Source organism: Megalops cyprinoides, chromosome 11 (genome assembly GCF_013368585.1).
Source record: "Megalops cyprinoides isolate fMegCyp1 chromosome 11, fMegCyp1.pri, whole genome shotgun sequence".
NCBI classification, from domain to species: Eukaryota; Metazoa; Chordata; class Actinopteri; order Elopiformes; family Megalopidae; genus Megalops; species Megalops cyprinoides.
The window spans coordinates 21,405,996-21,426,007 of NC_050593.1; the positions used below are offsets into that span (position 1 = coordinate 21,405,996).

General features: G+C 41.9%; 1 protein-coding gene across 1 annotated transcript in view; it reads right to left on the reverse strand.

Moving 5' to 3' along the window:
* epha6 (eph receptor A6) overlaps nt 1-20,012 on the reverse strand; it is a 170,269-nt gene that overhangs the window by 16,900 nt on the left and 133,357 nt on the right. The window contains exons 6-11 of the mRNA XM_036539935.1: nt 15,643-15,767; nt 15,184-15,346; nt 13,578-13,686; nt 6,339-6,409; nt 1,773-1,898; nt 938-1,123 (exon numbers count right to left, since the gene is read on the reverse strand). Of these exons, the coding sequence (XP_036395828.1) occupies nt 938-1,123; nt 1,773-1,898; nt 6,339-6,409; nt 13,578-13,686; nt 15,184-15,346; nt 15,643-15,767 (780 nt within the window). The remainder of the gene's footprint in view (nt 1-937; nt 1,124-1,772; nt 1,899-6,338; nt 6,410-13,577; nt 13,687-15,183; nt 15,347-15,642; nt 15,768-20,012) is intronic.

Here is a 20,012-nt window from a genome sequence, read left to right on the forward strand (position 1 = left end):
GCTACTGCATATCTTCCCTCTGTATTCACCGGACGAGGTCACCTTATCACTGAATGTGATAATAACGACATTCCACCTTTAATCAAATGATCTGGCTATGCGCAGGGCACAGCACATCCTTTGTGTAACATGCATTTGATAGGGCTCAGATAATCAAGCAAATTACCAGTATTATGAAAGTACTTGGGGTAACAAGCTACTATATGAAGTCAGCTTTATCCCTCATGAGCCAGAATAACAGTCACTGTCATCCTTATGATGATAGCTATAGTTATCATCATCATCAGCATCATCATGGTTCATCATTGCTGTTCCTTTAAGCCATGGGTTTGCTCAGCTGCTGCCATGGACATGCATTGGCTCTCCTGCCTTCAGATCCACACTGCCCTGTGGGATTCCCGCTGAAAGATTCTTTCCTCCTCACATTCTTTCTGCAAACAGCAGGTGCCAACTGATACTGAAATAGCAGGCGCACTGTTACACTGACACCACTGCTGCGATTGCCTGGATCTCTTGTTTAAACCTGCAGTGGCAAAGCGAGTGGGAAACGCTAAAGTAGCAGTCCTGAGTAGATCTGTGCAGGCAGGGACATGGGAAAAGAGGTTGCACAAAAAAGAGACACTACCCGTGCTCTGTTCCCTCATGGGAAACCTATATCCATTTTCCTGGAAAGCAGCAATATCTGAAAAAAGAATCATAAATACCAGTATGCTTGCAGTTGGTATGCTACTACTCACTGCAGATACAGTTAAGTGCATTCTCTCCTGGAGAGGACTGCGTGGTCTCAGAGAATCGCTTACTTTGTAATATTCTCAGATTCAATATTCCCTCTGGTCAGGCTAGGTACACACACTGAAATGCCCTCCCTTTCGCTCAGGACTAAATGGGCCAGTGGGACACCGTTCCTTTCCAGTTGTTATGTATAAGGAGCTCTTACTTTTCGTGACCACGCCTTCAAGTCTGATGATGTTCGGATGGTCAAACTGTCCCATGATGCTGGCCTCTCGCAGGAAGTCTCGCCTCTGCCGCTCCACGTAGCCACCCTTCAGTGTCTTTATGGCCACTGGAATCTCTCGCTTTCCTGGAGTGCGAAGACGACCACTGCATACCTCTCCAAACTCACCTGCAACACATAGTCAGCTTTATAACACTTTCATACAGCCCACATCTTAAGTTAGTATCACAGACCCACGTGAATCCCTTCCCTGGACTGGTTAGTCTAAATAAAGAATTGTCTTCTATTCCATAGCAATTGTATATCCTCCCCTGGTATACTATTAGTTGTATTTACATTAAGTCACCACAGGATGGCAGTCATGAGGTTTAAAGGAGATACTTTGTCCAAAGGAGCATTTCCTCATCTTTTAAAATATTTACTTTGAAAAAAAAATCCACCTGCTGAAGAATCTATTCTTAGCAACTATTTTTGTTCTGCTCAAAACTGGAAATGGTTTAATATTTCTGTATTAGCTGAAATAAATCACTTCTAAATCCAATGCACTGTGATAGATTTAAGTTTCACAGTATGAGGAAAGGATGATTAAAATATCAGGGAAATTAAGACTGATTGTTTCATTTGGCACAGGTTTTACTACGCAAGAAAGTAATATCATGAAGAGGAAGCTTTCTGCTTTCATGCATAAGTAATATTAACATGGGTGTAGTTTCATGGGCGCAGTTCAAGGCAAAAAGATTAAACGACTACATTTTGCCTGAGAGCGATAGTGAGAGATTAAAACTCATGCGAACCATCCCCTGGTGAATCCACCCACCTGCTCCGATCACTCTCTCAATACGAATCCGGGAAGGATCAATCTCCTTGGCAAACTCGTGGACCGCCTGAGTTGGGTCCTCATAGGTGTCTGGGTCGATGTAGGTCTTTATTCCTGGGAAAGGGACTGGAGCAGACACAGTAGGAAGGATGTCACATTATGCAGACACTTGTATTAATCCATAACGACCCAAGAGAAGGGCCTGCTGCACAATTCAAAATGGAGGGTTCTGGTACACACCTCACCTTGCAGGAAGGCTCCACATCCCTCCTGTTGCTAAAAATTTAATCAATCCCCATGCATAGCAGATAGAGCGGTAACCTGAAGATGGGCTCAACCTCCAAAAACCCCTCCACTTTTGGAAGTAATTGAATTCTGAAGGTTGGAGAGGCATCAATATATCATGGGACTGTGTATGCCATTAGGAAAGAGGAAACTGCAGCTTGCACAGCTTCGGCTATGTCCTCCTTGTCTCACTCTAATGACCTCGCCAAGGCTGGCTCTGAAACCGAGTATTTGTCTATCTGAGATTTGAGGGGAATCAAGGCCTTGCAGTAAACAGAGAGAGAGAGAGTCTGGCGCCATCAGCTGAATGGGTAATGAGAGATCGTTGGGCAAGCCAAAAAAAAAAGAGGAGCCCAGATACCACTCGTGCACTCCCACACAATATTGTTTATATGCACATGAAAGGACTTAACAGGCGCTCTGCCTGTCTCTCCAGGGGCTGCATGCACAGGCAGACGTCCTGCATCCACGGGCATATGAGCTGTGGCCCTCCATACCAGAGATGCAGAGAAAGGCCGAGCAGATGCAGTCGGGTCGGCTGCAGAGCTCAGGCGGCAACGGTGGCCGTCAGGGAGGTGCACCGGGGGGGTGGGGGGGCTATTTATAACCTTTGTGCCCCTGCTGCCTGCCCACGCCTCCTGTTTGAACACACACCCCCTTTTTATCAATCTTTCATCACAGCAATGAAAACTCATATTGTGGAGGCGGCAAGGGAGAGACACGGAGGAGAGAGAGAGAGTTTTCAAACCATCCCAAAAATAAAGAGCTCCGACTTCATTCGGGCTGAGAGGCAAGGCGCGCTGGAGAAGGAGGCAGACGGAGGATTTTAAATGAATTCCGGGGAGAAATGGAGCTACCCCGTGGAATGGATAAAGGTGTCCTCTGAGTGTTTCTGTCGACTTGTTTACAGGCTGCAATTTAATACTTATCCTGCCGTTTGTTTTTTGTGTGAAGTGCAAAACCCTTTGGAGAAGTAAGGGCAGTTTTATAGATCCAGAAAAAAAATCTGAATGCTTTACACAGTATATACAGTATATCTATCTATCTATCTATATATATATACACACACATACACACACGCACACACACACACACACACACACACACACACACACACACACACACACACACGAGGCAAAACATTATGACCATTCACAGGTGAACTGAATAATGTTGATCATCTCCAAACAAGGGCACATGTCAAGGTCTGGGTAGATTAGATGGTAAGTGAACAATCAGTTCTCGTAGTCAACGTGTTGGATGCAAGAGAAATGGGCAGGAGTAAAGACCTGAGCGACTTTGACAAGGGTCAAATTATTATGGCCAGATGACTGGGTCGGAGCATCTCTGAAACGGCAAGGCTTGTGGGGTGCTCCCGGTCAGCAGTGGTGAGTACCTACCGACAGAGGAGGGACAAACCACAAACCGCCGACAGGGTGTTGGGTGCCCAAGGCTCATCGATGCACGAGGGCAACGAAGGCTATCCCATCTGTTCCGAACCGACAGAAGGTCTACCGTGGCACAAGGCACAGAAAATTTTAATGATGGTTAAGGGAGGAATGTGTGACAACACACAGTGCATCGCACCCTGCTGCATATGGGGCTGCGTAGCCGCAGACTGGTCAGAGTGCCCATGATGACCCCTGTCCATCCTCCAAAGCGCCTACAATGGGCATGCGAGCATCCTGGATCTTGGAGCAGTGGAAGAAGGTTGCCTGGTCCGATGAGTCCCATTTTCTTTTAGATCACGTGGATGGCCATGTACGTGTGCGTCATTTACCTAGGGAACTGATGGCACCAGGATGCACTGTGGGAAGACGACAAGCCGGTGGAGGGAGTGTGATGCTCTGGGCAATGTTCTGGGATACCCTCGGTCTGGCCATTCATGTGGACATCAGTTTGACATGTGCCACCTACCTAAACATTGTTGCAGACCAGGTACACCCCTTCATGGCAATGGTATTCCCTGATGACAGTGGCCTCTTTCAGCAGGATAACACTGCACACATTATTCAGGAATGATTTGAGGAACATGATGAAGTGTTCAAGGTGTTGCGCTGGGCTCCAAATTCTCCAAATCACAATCCGATTGAGCATCTGTGGGATGTGCTGCACCGACAAGTCCGATCCACGGTGGCTCCACCTCACAACTTACAGGCCTTGAAGGATCTGCTGCTAATGTTTTCATGCCAAATACCACAGGACACCTTCAGGGGTCTTGTAGAGTCCATGACTCGGCGGGCTGGCGCTGTTTTGGCGGCACACGGAGGACCAACACCATATTAGGCAGGTGGTCATAATGTTTTGGCTGGTCAGTGTATATAAGCACTCACATGGAGTGCACAGGTAGTATCTGGGCTCCTTTGTTTTTTGGCTTGCCCAACGATCGCTCATTACCCATTCAAGAATATATAAAATATGATGTATGATACACACATCTGGATTTGACATTTACAAAACACTGTGATGTTTAAGGACGTATTCTAGGATGAGGATTCAAAGTTAAAATTTCCCATGCAAAAGTTAAGAGCTGTAGGACAATTGGATGGAATAAAAAGAAGAAGAAGAAGACCAGTCATTTGGGAGATATTGACGTCAGTGAACTCTATGAAAGGTTTCCCTTGCTCATAAATAAGGAGTGGATAACAATTACTTACTATTAGTCCGATCTGGCCTTATAATTCCTGGGACCTCATTTATCAATGATACCTATTCACATTTCAGATTTCAATGTGTACAAACATTTACTTGTGGCTTAAAGATAGCACTGCAGGGAACTTGAACAACCCAGTTCAGGTAATTATAAGAAGTGAAAATCGTTTCTTTACTAGATATTTAAATTTATTAGTTTTTTCATATAATATACTGGACAAACCCTCCCTACAAATACAAGTATCAAGTCATATAATGTTAGGTGCATGATGCAATAAAGAGTAGAGTAATAAGGCCTCCACTCAATTGTCAAGGAAGAAAAGTTATTTAGTTTGTGGATGAATCTTTTCTTCTCCGTGTTCTCAGTTTTTATAGATTTAATCAATAATTTGTCCCATTCATTACAAAATATAAAAAACACAACCAAGAAATATAACATTGTAAATGCCTTAATGTCATCCATCATGCCATAATCCGGTCAGAATTTCCACAAATTGCATAATAAATAACAAACTATTCCTTGTTTCATGTTATTGCGGTCATATAAATCAACCGTTTTGTCACATGTGGCCTATTCCTTCTAACAACGTGATTAATCATACTGTAATTCATTATAATTATAATTATCATCTAATCATCATCTTCAAGGGTTCCAGTCCCAGAGATATCTTAACCACATTGGTCATATTTTGCAGAACAGCACCTTTTGATGATTGGTTTGACATTCAGTTTCCTAGGCTGATTTTTTTTTACTCCTTAATGGCCTCAGTCAATTATCTGTTTTTCAGTCTAAGAGAAAGTATTTCTTTCCGTTTACCTTGATTGCTCCATCTTTCCCACCGGAAGATTGAGCTTAGAGCCTTAAGAGATATGTTTCCTTTGATATTTAAGCGGATTAGCTTCTTTGTTTCTGCCAAATATGGCTAGTTAGGGGCATTGTTTAATAAGAGCTTGAAAACCTATTCTTGTACACAAAATTGTAGGACAATTCATGATCTTTTAAAGTTGATACTAAATCCTTGCATTTGTAACACACGTGCATGATTGATAAATAAGGTGAATGAACATTCAACATGGGTGTGTAAAATCAAATATATACATAAATGTATACCAATTTCTAAAAGTCCTTTGCACATGTCGACAGACAGTGTCCTGGCCTAGACTCTACTTCTGCAGTGTACGCTGTTTAGAGTACGGAATTTACATTATGATGCCATTAAGACACTTCTTTGGAGACTTTATCAACTCATTCCAGAAACACCTTGTCTGTGAAATTTCATACATTTATAAATGTCTTGAAATTTATAAATGTTGAAATGCAAATGGGAGGGTGAGACATATATGGAGTTTTCAAGAGAGAAGGAGAACATTTATGACATGCTATCAAGGATATACATAACAAATGACCTAAACATTACATTAGCACTAAGGTTTGACTGAAAACATTAACTCTGTTAACTTGAATTGTACAATACATCACCTGTTTAAAGGTTTCATTTTTTAATATGAATTGACTTTTTAAATGAGAAGTTTCAAGTTGGAAGAATATATAAAGATAATGGCGGGGTTGAATAATGATACCATACTGCAAGATCCCCCTGAACAGCAGCTGAGAACATTTTTACTTACTGTGTCCATTCTGGTAGTGTGCCCTCCTCTTCTCATCAGACTTCATCTTGGCTTTGATGTACCACTGACACCTTTGAGATGTGAGACGCCAGCACAAAAGAGAGAGAGAGAGAGAGAGACTGAGAGAGAGCAAGGATGATGAGAGATCGAAAATGCACTTTTCATCACCCTGAAATGGGGAATCAAACCACAGAAGCAAATAGCGATTCCACAAGACTGCGTCGCTCAGATTCACGTTGTCACCAGAACTCACAGCTGTGGAACAGAAGGTCAGTGATCACAAAGGTGGCAAAAATCCACAACAGATTTTTCTTTGTTGTTTACTTCTTCACACTGATCTAAGGACTACCCGTAATGTCTGCCCTGGGCTATAGCATCTTCTCAACACTGTCCTACTAAACACCAGACATCTCTGGAATGTACTCTAAATATGTGCACAAGGCTCATCTTATCTACCTACATATCACATGTGTGTGATCCCCCTCCGCTGTCAGACTCAGCAAACACCCCTGGAATAACAGAGGGACAAGACAACCTTCACAGGGGTACAGCCCAGCCCAGCAGACAGGGGAGATATGATGATAATGCTGTGACCCAGGGCGCATAAAGAGAAAACAGAAGGAGAGTAATGACTGCGCCTTCTCCCCCCCACCAGTGTGCCTTCTGCACACAGAATATTTACAGTGCCCTTATGTCCTGCTAGCAGAGCCCTCCTGCAAAGTGGTGTGGAACCGCTCCTGTAGTCTGCTGACACCTGGTCTCTGCCTTTATTACACTTTTCATAAAATCTGGTCCTTGCCTGCAGCACATGAGTTCCACGCTCCGAAACGGATTAATTTTGGGTTACTGTGAACAAGACCCAACTTTGCAACGTTAAACCCGGCAGACGCTTTCAATAGCGATGGCTGCAGCTGATATGGCCAGACACTCACAGTTCAGGGACTTTATAACCAAGCGGATTTTTTATAATGCGATGACATGACGGCAGTTTTGCCCCTGAAGTCACAGTGTCAAAACTTCATCCAAGTATCAACAGACTTAATACACAAACATGACAGGAAAATCCATGCTTTTTGTGAATGGAAATGAAAATTATACCCAAACCTTATGTGTAACTGAATGGAGAATGGAGAATATTTACCAGAAGGAACTTCAGCTTTAAAAAAAAAGATAAAAATTGGGTTGATGCCCAGTAGTTTCTAGACAGGGCCCTTAAATCCCTGTCCCAAAGGAATCACAGTATATTCATATATTACCTTTATTTGCATAGCATATATCCAGGGTGACTTAACATGGTGTACATTTGACATAACATCCATTTATGAAGCTGTATGTCTCTTGCAGAAATTCAGGTTATATGCTCTGCTTATAAGTACAGACGTGTCTCATGCGAAAATCTATTTCACAACCTTGTAATTACAAGTCCAGTTCACCAGCTTTGTTTGCAAAGTTTGCTTTGGGAAAAAGCTTCTTGCCTCTAGCACTTGGCACAGATCAACACATCTTCATTTGCACTTCTGTTTTCACAAGCGGTCATTTCTGTCATTACGCTTTCAAGCATATTTACATTCAGCCAGATGGGGTGAGGTATTCATAGCCCACTCTCCACACATTCCATAAACCAATGATTTGCATAAATTTAAATTAAAAGTTTCAGAGAGGATATAACAGCCCTGAGTTTTATGTGTGACAGGGAATGTATCATTTTTTTTCTCATTTCTTCTCAGATCCAGTTAAGATTTCAGTTATGATCCTTTGAGAGACATAGGCCATAGGAAGACACCTCAGAAGCACCTCAGGTTCTCTTACTAGAGGCGCTGTTCACCTGATAACACAATCAGACTAACATACAGGAGTATTTCCTTGGATGGAGTATGAATTTGAGGACACTATGGCCTTGGGTAGACTGTGAGAGGAAATGTCTGGTCACAGGGGAGACGGTAGTAATGAGACACTGCTGGCTAGGTGTTAACAAACATTCTATGTGACTCAGCTCCGGGATAATTTCTGGGCTGACATGAGTGGAAAAGCTCCGTAAAAAGAGCAGTTCAATAATGCCGTGACAGGGGAAAAGTACAGGCTGCTACTTCAGGAGTTACCATGCTGGGTCTTTTCATTTTCATTTTAAAAGGGCAATGCAGTTTTACGTGCAGTGCTTTTGTTCAAGAAAAAAAGAATCATTTGTCTTTTTGTCTGGGAGCCACGGAACTCCAGTGACATAATTTCTGAAGCTCACTATACCCAATCACAGCACAGATTTTCCATGACAGACACCGAGTGGACTAGTGACCGATGTGGATGCAGGTGACTGGGTGTATGGGAGAGAAAAAGTCTGTTGTGGATGAACATAGGCATGTTTACTACCCTCTTCACACACATACGCACAAATTGAACATGGAACAACCTATTAGGTGACAAGAGAGAGGCACAGAAAGAAAAAGCTGTTGGCCTATGGTGCTTGCCAGGCTCTGTCACCTTCTTTCAGGATAGCTGAAATAGATTGCCTCAACTGCCTCATACTGTTCTATTGAAAAGCAGGACAAGACCCCCCAAATGATTACTTTCACTTCCTTATAGAGCGATGCACTACCTAATGTCAAGCATGAAAATGCCATCAATGCATGTTCCCATAATCTCCTGATTGAGCTGGTCAAATGTGATATCTAAATAGCCACTTATTAAGTTGTCAAAGCAAGAGCAAATGAACAAAGGCAGAAATTAGAAAGCATAGAGTCTTTTGTTTAGCTTGTGATATTTACTTTCTTCATCTTAATACAGTAATCTTTTAGATTTCATTATTCATACCTCATGCACCCCAACAAAGCTGGAATTGTAGATAGCTAGTTAATATGACTAATTACTTCTAATTACCCCTGTTTATGAGCAGAAAAAAAATGCCAAAAGAGATTGACAAAAGAAAAAAGGCTATGTTGATCAACAGCAAAAGTGAAAGAGCTTGGTAGTTGATAACACATTCACAGAAAAAAACTAAGTAATGAATCAGTACATCATGCTGCAAAGTGATGCCAAATTTCCCTTTGCTCATTTCTTCATTAATTTAGGAAGGGACCGTAGCTAGCCAGCTACTCTTGAAAGGACATTCAATACAGATTTAGGAACAGCTGTTTGCTTTCAGCTTCCAAAGTTCAAGGCCAGGGAGCAATTCCAGTTACTGGGATTGTCAGCCCTATCACCTTCTGGGTTGATGAGAAAGCCATTTCACTCCCTTGTGATTAGGAACAGTGTGAAACAAAGGTGGAATCTCAGCTAGAATGTTTGTGAATTTGTCCCACTTGTGTTATAACCGATCAAGTGAGAATGCTGCTTATTTCAATATGCGTGCAGTTGTAAAATATGCCTTTGATGAACACCTTAGCAGGTGGGGATCTCACAAGGATGTGAATGGCCAATGCGCTGCAGGTTCTGCTTGTTTGAGTGAGATAAATGGTAAGAAAACAAACAGACGGAAGAAAAATGGGCCTTCAAGCTGAAGGTGAATGAAAAAGAGGGAATTATAATAACCCATGTCCACAGACTGGTGATCAGATCAATCAAAAAGCACATTTGAATAGGAAGATGGATAGACAACTGTCAGTCCTTCCCACTGCACTCTGTGTGTCCATGGAATGAATGCCTTTCCTGCTGCCATTGCTGTGGTGATGGACAGCAGATGTGCATGTGGTGGACCAGGCTGTCCTGGTCAGGAGCAATTAACAGGGGGCTGAACTGGGATCACATCCCACACACTGCCAACATGCGACATACCATTACAAGTTCCCCCCCCCCACACACACACACACAGAAAATAAATAAATAAATAAATATAACAGGTAAAAATGTACCTCCAGGCATTTATATGGCTAAGACAGAGATATCATCACATTGACAAGAGTGCTTCACAATGATTTTTTTTGTGCCTTTCAGTCCTGCAAGGATCCAGCCTGAGGGGCAAAAGAGAAATTCTGTGGACAGCGGTGAGCTCAGGCTCTGTCAAATCGCAATGAATACAACTGTGCTGCCTGTACTGTGAGGGCATCTGGGCAGACTTCATTAATAGTGGCACAGGTGAAGTGATTCCAGCATTCCAGGAGAGCGCTCTGCGCAAAATCCTGGTGCTGAAGGAAAGCTCCACAACAGACAGATACATCTCATAACAGACACATTAGGCTGATTCCGAAAGATGTGTGATAGTCGGAGAGTAACAACAGAGATGAAAGAAATTTAATTCAAGCTGTCTGCTTTAAACAGAATGAAAAAAAAAACATCTAATTAAAATTTGACTGACCATAATGAATATTGGGTGTTTGTGCAAGGAGTATTTCCTTCAGGTCTATCCTGATCTGAGGTGCCATATCACAGAATTGTCAAGGTGCGGGTGACCTTAGTGCTGATGGATTGAGGGGATACATGTCGCTGCTGTCCACTTGCTGAAGTGAGAGAACAAGGACTGTGGCCCTCTCGACCTCCACTGATGGGGTCACACCATTCATTAAATCATTGGCTGCCCAAGATTCGCAGTGTGACTGAGATGAGACAACTCTGCCTTTCATGTGATGCACTTGAAAGGAGACCCGCCACAAAGAGGTGCAGTCAAAGCTTGATAAAGCCTGCTATGCTTTGGCAAGACAATAGCAAGAACAGTGAAACACTGTGGAAAAGAATCTCTACAACACAAAATGTGCCATTATTTTAAAAATTCTGGAAGAATGCACAATGCATTCTACATTGTACAGATTGCCTGGGAAATGTCAGTTTTAAGTAGGGTCATGAAGAAGCTGGCCTCACATTTAAAAGAAAGTCTTTAAAAGCATTCAAAATCTAGGATAAAATAAAATATAGGATAAAAGCAGCTTTCACATGACTGACATTCAAACAGCCAGCAACATACAAAATAAATACACACACATATATATATATATATATATATATATATATATATATATATATATATATCTCACAAACCTATGTCTCATCTCTACTCTGAAACTCATGGAACAATGTCGCAATATTCTACACACCGGGTTTCATACTGTGGCTACTTTAATGTATATTGGGTGTTGATCACTTAACCAATAGAATAATCAATCTGTTCTCAATTACAAACAATGACTTACGATTAAAGGGATTAAGGTGGATTTGATGTTTCTTGGTATCATTTAAGTCATTCACACCTTCACAAGTCTCTTTAAACATGGCATTAGTCAAATGGATTGAAATCAAGCCCAATTTACTGACAATGAGACCTGCATCTTCACAAAGGTATAACCAACTACTTCTAACACTCCTACAAGACTTTCATACAAGCTTTATACTTTTACCTATTCTATTACAAGCAGTAAAAACTGACCGGAAATAAGGAACAAGGGAGTGGCTCTAAAACTGTCTTATAAAATGCAATGGCGCAGACTCATATTCCAGCAGTGAAGCAGGCACTCTACAGCAGTAACAACTGTGCTATTGTAAAGGCCACAACAATGTAAAAAGCCACTTCTTTCTTAGAGCTCTTTTTGTTGAACAGAATCACACTTTCCCAATAGGCCACCAAGTTATATAGCTTAAGCTTTTCTGAGACATTTTTTTTTATCAGACTCCACTCACACTAAATATGCAGCCAACTTCTGACCAAATAAATGTGAAAGGACTTGTATTTCTTTTTATATCTGAGATACTTGTAGGTTTTTTATCAAGCAGAAATAGGCTCAAATCTCCACTACCTGTGCAGCTAGTCCTTCATCATTATGTGGAGTCCATTGTTTCTGTCTAATAAAACTAAAGTATTTTGTTCTTGTGTTGGAAAGATCTGAGGAAGAATTTGTTGTTTTTAATGCCTCTGAGCACACATATGTACAGTATAATAACACAAAATGTGTCTAGGCAGACTTGACTTGTGTGTGAAAATGATCTCTGTGGATACCTGGTGAAACACCCTTTCTCTGTTTATTCTGACATGATCAAACAACTGAGCCTCCAAGCCGCTCCTTCTCAGCAATGAGCATGCACTGCCGAGCTTTCTGCCAGCCCAAATACCATTAAAGATTCACACATAAGCAACTGATGAAATCAAACCATGTGGCCGCAATGATTCAGCACTCATCCTGTTTAACTGAATGGAAAACTGACTCAGTCAGTCGGATAAGCAAACGACTGCTGTGTGCCCATTGGCCCGTTAAGAGCCCCAGAGCTTCTGGTCGTCTACAAACGAATGTCTGAAATTGAATTAGCTCTTAAGGTGTGCATAATAATAGTAGTTATGTAGCCCAAGCTTGAGGTGACAGGCATTGTCAGGAACAAATGCACTCTGTGATACACCTAGACCCTCCCTTCCCAGTAGGACTGCACTCATACAGAGAGAGACATGGGTCCCTTCAGCAGATGACACCACTAACACATGTATCTTCATCATCATCATCATCATCATCATCACATATTTCACACAGACATGATCCCTTCCTTTAACTACATATTATTAACTGACAGTAACAATATTAATGAAATCACATTCCAGTGCTGCCACAATCTGAAAACTGATCTTCAGATTCCTGCTGAATCAATTTTTAATTAAGGTGATGCAGCCAGATAAAATAAAATAAGGAAAATAAATAAAAAAGATATTTTCTCTGGAGAACGTTGCATTTGCAAGTTTATGCTTGCTTGGAAAACCTCATTAATTTTATAATTTACACTGGAAATATGTGTGTTAACAAATATTGATGGCACTTTTTTCATTATTGTTTCTTGCAGATGGGACTCAAAATTGAAGCCATAAAGTCTGCTCAAAGTTTTATTAAAATGTCTGCCTTGACAACAGAAGGTTTTAGGTTGAATCCACAGCTGAGTCGCACTGAACGATACCCACTACTGTTGTGCATTAAAGAAATGGATTGGGAATATGGCGCTGCGATAGAACTGTGTCCAAGCCTTGAGCTGCACTTTAATTGTCCAGGTGCTTCGTGTCACAGAATAAGCTCCAGCGATTAGAGCCATCCAGCATCTGAAATGACTTTCACATTTGAACAGTAGGCAACCTGTCAAACACAAATTTTCCCAAGGCTATAAATCTGGGACTTAATAGCTATCTCTGTCACAGACTGTCCATTGGTTTTGTCTGAGAATGAGCTGCATTAGAGACTACTAGAGGGACATGCAGGGCGTGCATCATAAGGATGAACGGATTAGCTTCAATTGTGAGGCCTTCTCACAACTGACTAGTTACTGCTGATCGGAGGGTGGGGCTCTTACCGTCCAGTGATGAGGAAGAAGAGGGTCAGGATCACCAGCAAAGTGAAGCCACCCACTGCCGCTGTGACAATGACCAGCACCTGTCCCTGATCTGCGGCCATGTCTGAGGCTGAGGGAACAGGGAGAGCAGAGAGCATGCCACAGTCACGAAGCTGCACCACTGTCACACAACCTCTCCCTGCATCGCAACCTGAAGTACAACAACACAACAATACAATGCAACCCCACCAGAACATAACACCATTATTAATAGATAACTAGTGACCACTTACCTGGTCAAAACATGCATGTATAATCTGAACATACAAACACATAATCAGTGATGTTACTGAGTATTTCAGATGTTGGTGCTGAACTCAAATTAACAAACAGTTTTGAACTCTGAGTTCCTGAAAAAGCCAAATACCCAGATTCATTAGAAATATTCATTAGACAATTTAACAGTACATAATTTGGCAAAGCCCGGTTTTATTTTGCTGAATATAAAATACTCAATTTCCTTCAGATAATCAGTCTTTTAAAAATTGGATATCTTTGCTTTGGACAAAAATTCATTCAACCAATCTAATTTTTTCCTTTTGTGTAATTGCAATTTACCCACAATTGTCCCACTAAATTGGACCAATCTGACATTCATGATTTCCCATTTTGTCAATAATTTCTGGTGCTTGCTAAATTGCTCATAATTGAAATGCGATTGCCATTAGCTATCAGTCTTTCTTTATTCATAGACAATGAATATCAATGTGAAATATAAAACTGCTGGCTGAATCAGAAACAGATTTGTATGTATTCACAATACGGAGATGTGGCACGCCTGGACTCTCTAGATGAACTGAGGTAATTAGCGTGCTCTGTCCCTCTGATGAAGAGAGGCAGCTCTAGATCTTTATACCAGATTACTTCACAGGAACTTTGACCCATTCTGGAGTCGGCACATTCTTTGAAGCTGTAATTAATGATTCCGCTGACTGATTGTGTTGTGCTAATGAGGGCAGTGTATGCCTGGAGATGGATTCCTTTGTGCGTCATGAGAGCACAGGAAGAAGCAATGCTCTCTATCCACTTGAAAGCACTTAACAAAGCCTGGGCAAAGCGGAGGAACCTCTTGGATAAAGCATGCTTATCGGCTACTGAGAAGAGAGTTCGCTGCAGACATGAGTAGAGTTCTTTGGAGGATCTTGCAATGGGTAACTTTTGACTCCTACAACGGGCTTTGTTGTCAATAAACTGAAGAAAAAGAAAAATACTTCTCATGATATCCAAAGAGCTGAGCTCAAGGTGCTGTAATCTCCTTTTGTTTGTCTGAATGTTTTCCCACTGATCAGTCCACTCACAGCTTGCCTGAGGCCTTCGGTCTGTGGTCTTTGGAGGCTTCCTTTGCCATGGATGTGAACACTAAAACCCATTTAAGAGAGGCTGTAATCTCCCTCAGTGTAAGAACCTGAACGCTCTGCCACAGAGTACAGTGTGTGTTCTATGACGCGCAGACGGGAAGTGCTAACTGTTCATGTGTGTGCTGAACAAACGAAAGTAGTGTGCGTTTGCTCGTTCTGTCTCCTCGCTGTTCAGCTCAAACAGAGGGAATCCGGGCAGCGGGCCTTACTCTCGTCTCCCGTCTCATACTCGAACTTGGGGCTGTAGCTGCTGTAGCCGGCGGAGGTGCGGGCACGGACGTGGAAGATGTAGCGGGTGGAGGGCTTGAGGCCTGTGATGATGACGCTGGGGGCCTTGGTGCGGGTGGAAGAGTAGCTGAGCTGCTCATGTTCCTGTGGGGCAGACCAAAGCACAATACGCTCATACACTGGTCTCTTCAGTCTAAACACAATAACTCAAGCACAACAAGTTAAGTACTCTTTGGTTTTCACACTACATGAATCTGATGGGTAATACATGACACGTATGCTATGTAATAGCATAAATATAATACTTAATGATTTCCGAGAATATAAGACCTGGAAAGGATGTTTAATCCCATCCAACCATTTAATTACTGATACTGTACAGCTTGCATAATGTATTCTTGTAAGCTATCACTCTTATGCTGAGTGTGGAGAAGCCATACCTTCTCATAGTACTTGATCTCATAGTCTAACACAGGCAGAGTTGGCTGTTCTGGCTCCTGCCAGGAGAGGGCGATGCTGTTCTGAGAGGCCCAGTCCTTTCTGACCATGCCTACCAGTGAGGGACCTGCAAGGCACAGCACAGGTCAGCCCTGGGGTCAGGACATCAGGGTGCCCTCCACAATCCCCCCAACCCCCCCCCCCCCCCCAACCCTGCCAACGTCCGAGCAGGGCTCATTATCACAAAATAATATTACCGGTAACAAGGGGAATGATGTGACAAGGTCAGGGGCCTGCAAAGGTCCACAGCATCCCAATAACAAGGCCCACTGCCACCGTTCTTCACTCCAAAACAGCATAGTCAGGAGAAATCCCACAATGCTCAGGCAGCACAATCCAGAAGTGTATTAGGACATGAGATACCTGCACATGCTGTCAAACTCAATTTACCTCAGATTCTGTTTATGTTTGAAAAATGGGATGAAACACCTTCTCAAATGAATTTCATTCAGCTGCTCATCATACAAACTTCACAATAAATTAATGACTCCATTCAGCAGCAGATCCGTATATTGACATACCAATGAAGATCACTATTGGCTTCTTTATGTCACTGAAAAAAGTGTTATTATAAAGTTTAAAAATGAAGACGGTGGATATTACTACCAAAGGTTCATTATTTACACAACTACTGGCCTCAGAGATTAAACATCTGACAGGGTCTTCAAAATGGATATCCTCATAGGTCAAAATCTTTTCATTTCATAGGAAATGACAGAAAATGTGGGTACCTGCTATTAAACTGTTAAGCTTACTCCTCGAATGTGCTCAGTATTTTAATCACTATGATTAGATCTCAGTTGTGCAGTATTTGGCTGGAATATGTAATGATTCTCTTACAACAGGCCATGTGGACGTATTTGGCATTGCTTCTTTACAAAAAGGGAATATTTTAAAGTTTAAAGATTGAGAATGAAACTGTTACCAGTTTTTTGCAATACCAGAATTCAATATCAACTGTGGCCTCCAAGTTAATATTCATAGGAAAGAGCGAGCAAATATTTAGCTGGGGAGATTAAATGTGTATAAATCGCATTACCAGTACTGATTGAATTTCTGTTAAGTAAATATTCACCTAGGGCACACTAAAGCAGCCATTGGGTAATAACAACCACTGCCTGAGTAATTAATATCCCATTAGGTATATAATTGCAGATAGTAAAGGGAGTGTTCTAATGGATTTACAGATACCGAGACAGAAAGACAGAAAAGGAGAGATAGAGAAAAAAGGAGATGGAAGTGAGGGGGGATGGGAGCAAGGGGAGAGTTTTTTTTTCCTTGTCGGTCTAGTCAGTCTAGTCAGTCTTGTCTCGTGGTCTGAGATGATCTGCTGATGGAATCACAGACTTAGATGGATTGAGTCAGATTAGACCGTAAAACAGTTGTTCTCGGGGTTGTAGTCTTGCTTGATGTGAGAACAGCAAGCAGTGATTTTAAAGAAAAACTTCAACGGAGTGTGAGGGACCAACGGCAGTGACACGAATGCCTCTTTTCTGTGCTTTTGCAATAACGCTTTGTATTATGATCAGTTCCATATGATGGAAGAATTTAAAAAAACAATTACATGGCCATGAATTAATGTTAATATATTAACATAATTATTACAGCTGATGATATGAAGGATGCAAGCATATGATTGGATAAGTGTTTTATTACTTGTGACAAAAAGATACTGATTTGTAATCCTATGTACATGAAAATGTAAATATACATGAAAAATAAAACACCGAAAGCCCTTAATTAAAAATGCATTTCTTATCCAGCCTTAATACAGCAATTGACTTGGCACGTCCAGAGAAACACTTTCAGTTTGATTCTCTCATTAAATTATTACATTCAATAGAGTAAAATACAAACGTTTATTCAAAGGTAATTTGGAGGACACAATCAAATGAATGCAGGCCCAGAGGGAATGCGAGAGAGCGGTGAGAGCTGGCGGTGCTGACAGCCAGGCGTGCCACGTCCTACGCTTGACACTGTGGATCTGCACAGTAATATCTAGGATTGCATTGATCCGGCATGCAGCAGCTGCCAAGGCAGACCAAGCATCTTTTTTCCACTGTGAGCCCTGCTGTAGTAGCCCACATTCGTACTATGTGGTGACACTAAGGGCAGCATTGTCAGAATATATTATTCAGAAATAATATTCCAGGGTGACAACAAATTAAGAATTTAGGACAACAAGGAATATGCTGAAGAGATTTAGCCCCAGAACAGCCACACAGAGGAGCCACTTCCTCCGTGCTATGACATACATATAAATAGGTGTAGATAACCCTGAGGAGCATAGTCACAAAAAGGGGCAAATTTAAGCTCTACCACACAGTGTTTTCATGGGGTTAAGTATATACTATGGAGAATATTATAGGAATCTAAGTGGAACCAAGGTCCCGTTGCATCCACAGCCTCTGCAGTGCCTGGTGAGCCTCACGCACTCTGTGCTTCCCCCACACTGTGAGGGAAAACTCGTAGCCAAACTGCCAATAAGACACCGCAGGCCCGCCGCGTCCTGCTCTACCGCCGCTCTGTTATCTGCTCTCAGCGCCGGCGTGCCACACGGACACACTGAAATAACAGGGAGGGATTTTCCCAACGGGCTCCGGTGAGTGGCGGCCCGGCTGCTCCAGGTCCACAAACGGTGTTTAAAGGAGAGCGGAGTAATTTAGCCCTGCCTTAGTCAGCGGGCACAATGAGCAAACAAAACGCTATATAAATCCACCCCTAACAAAGCCTAAGAACAAGACATAACTTATCAAAGCTTTTTTTCAGTACCTCACCCTTTCTTAACTCCAGAGAGAGACTCTGTTTTCTTTGGATCTAAGGAAACAATTGCAATATCAACTGCACATAGTAATAGTGGAATCATAAAACAATACAATAATTACCTGTGATCAGACATCCCTCAAAAACATGCCTTTGCCTTTTACCTGCAGACTGCCTGCCATGTTTTTAAATCAATTTGACACCTCCCACTCTCAACTGATTGGCTTTGACAAGCAGCGGGTGTGAGCAGTATGTGAGAAATTTGAAACTGACTGAGCCAAAAACAATAATAGAATACTGAAATAATCTTTTCATTGTTAACACTGACCTGTAACAAATATCACAGTCCTGACCTAAAGATATTGCACGCAAAAATTTGTTCCATCCTCTAATCCATGTGTTTTTGCAAGGAATGAGGAGAAAAAAACACTCTTTAAGTGTTCTGCTATCAGTCTCTATCTGGCTGGACATGTTAAGGATAGTCAATGACTTGGCGCTGCACCAGGAAACTTCTTCCTTCATACGCATGGAAAACATGCCTACTTCTGCCAAACATACTGTAACCACACCATACCCACAGCTGACTGTAAATGCCTTTTTTTTTAGCATGGCCACTGTCTAAATGTAGGTTAATGTGGCTAGCAAAAACAAACTAAAGAAAGACACCAATAGAATTATCTGTGATCCCAATAAAGACTCATTGAGATGTTGGTAAAATATTGCCATGAAATACAGAACATGCAAATGTACAAAGAATATACCATGTGCAATTATGCATGTAAAATGTTAAAGTAGAAATGTGTATAACATATAAATACAGTACATGCATTATGAGTACTGCACTTTCTAAATGCATGGTTAACTTCTATATGCCAAAACAAACTGAAGTGGAAAGTAGACCATTTATTGAATAATTGAGAGGTAATGGGTATACTGAACAGTGAAATGGCATTCACCAATACACAAATATTTCCCAGTCACAGTAACCACATAGTTGCAAGACTATTTAATATTTTACACATTAATTTCTTCAAGCCTATGAGTGAAAGCTGCCATAGCATTTATGCTAACTACTGAGAGTTATATATGAGATTTATCCAGCCCATCACAGAATAAACACTTTCTTAATACCTCATTCAATTAGGACATCAGTTTATGACATTGTGATAAGGGTGGGTATTTTTCTGAATTTAATCACTATGCTTCCTGGGATTTTTTTTTTATCTGCATGTAAAAATTGAAATTCTGTGCAGCAAACAACCTTGGATAGCTTTATGCTATCATTCGGCCCTCGAAACCACCTATGATCCTGCCTCCTGAATAAATGCATACAGTGTGTGTGGGGACATGTCCTCTGTGCTGCTGGGTGGTTTATTCTGGCTTTTGGTTTCTGTTCAATAAACATAGCTGGTGGGGGGGGCGGGGGGGGGGGGGGGGGGGCGGGGGGTGTGGGCACTATGGGGAGACACACTGGCTGAGGCTTGGGCACTGTAAACAATACGAAAAGAAAGGCAGCAGTCACCTGATTGAAATCAGCTTGCCACAGGCG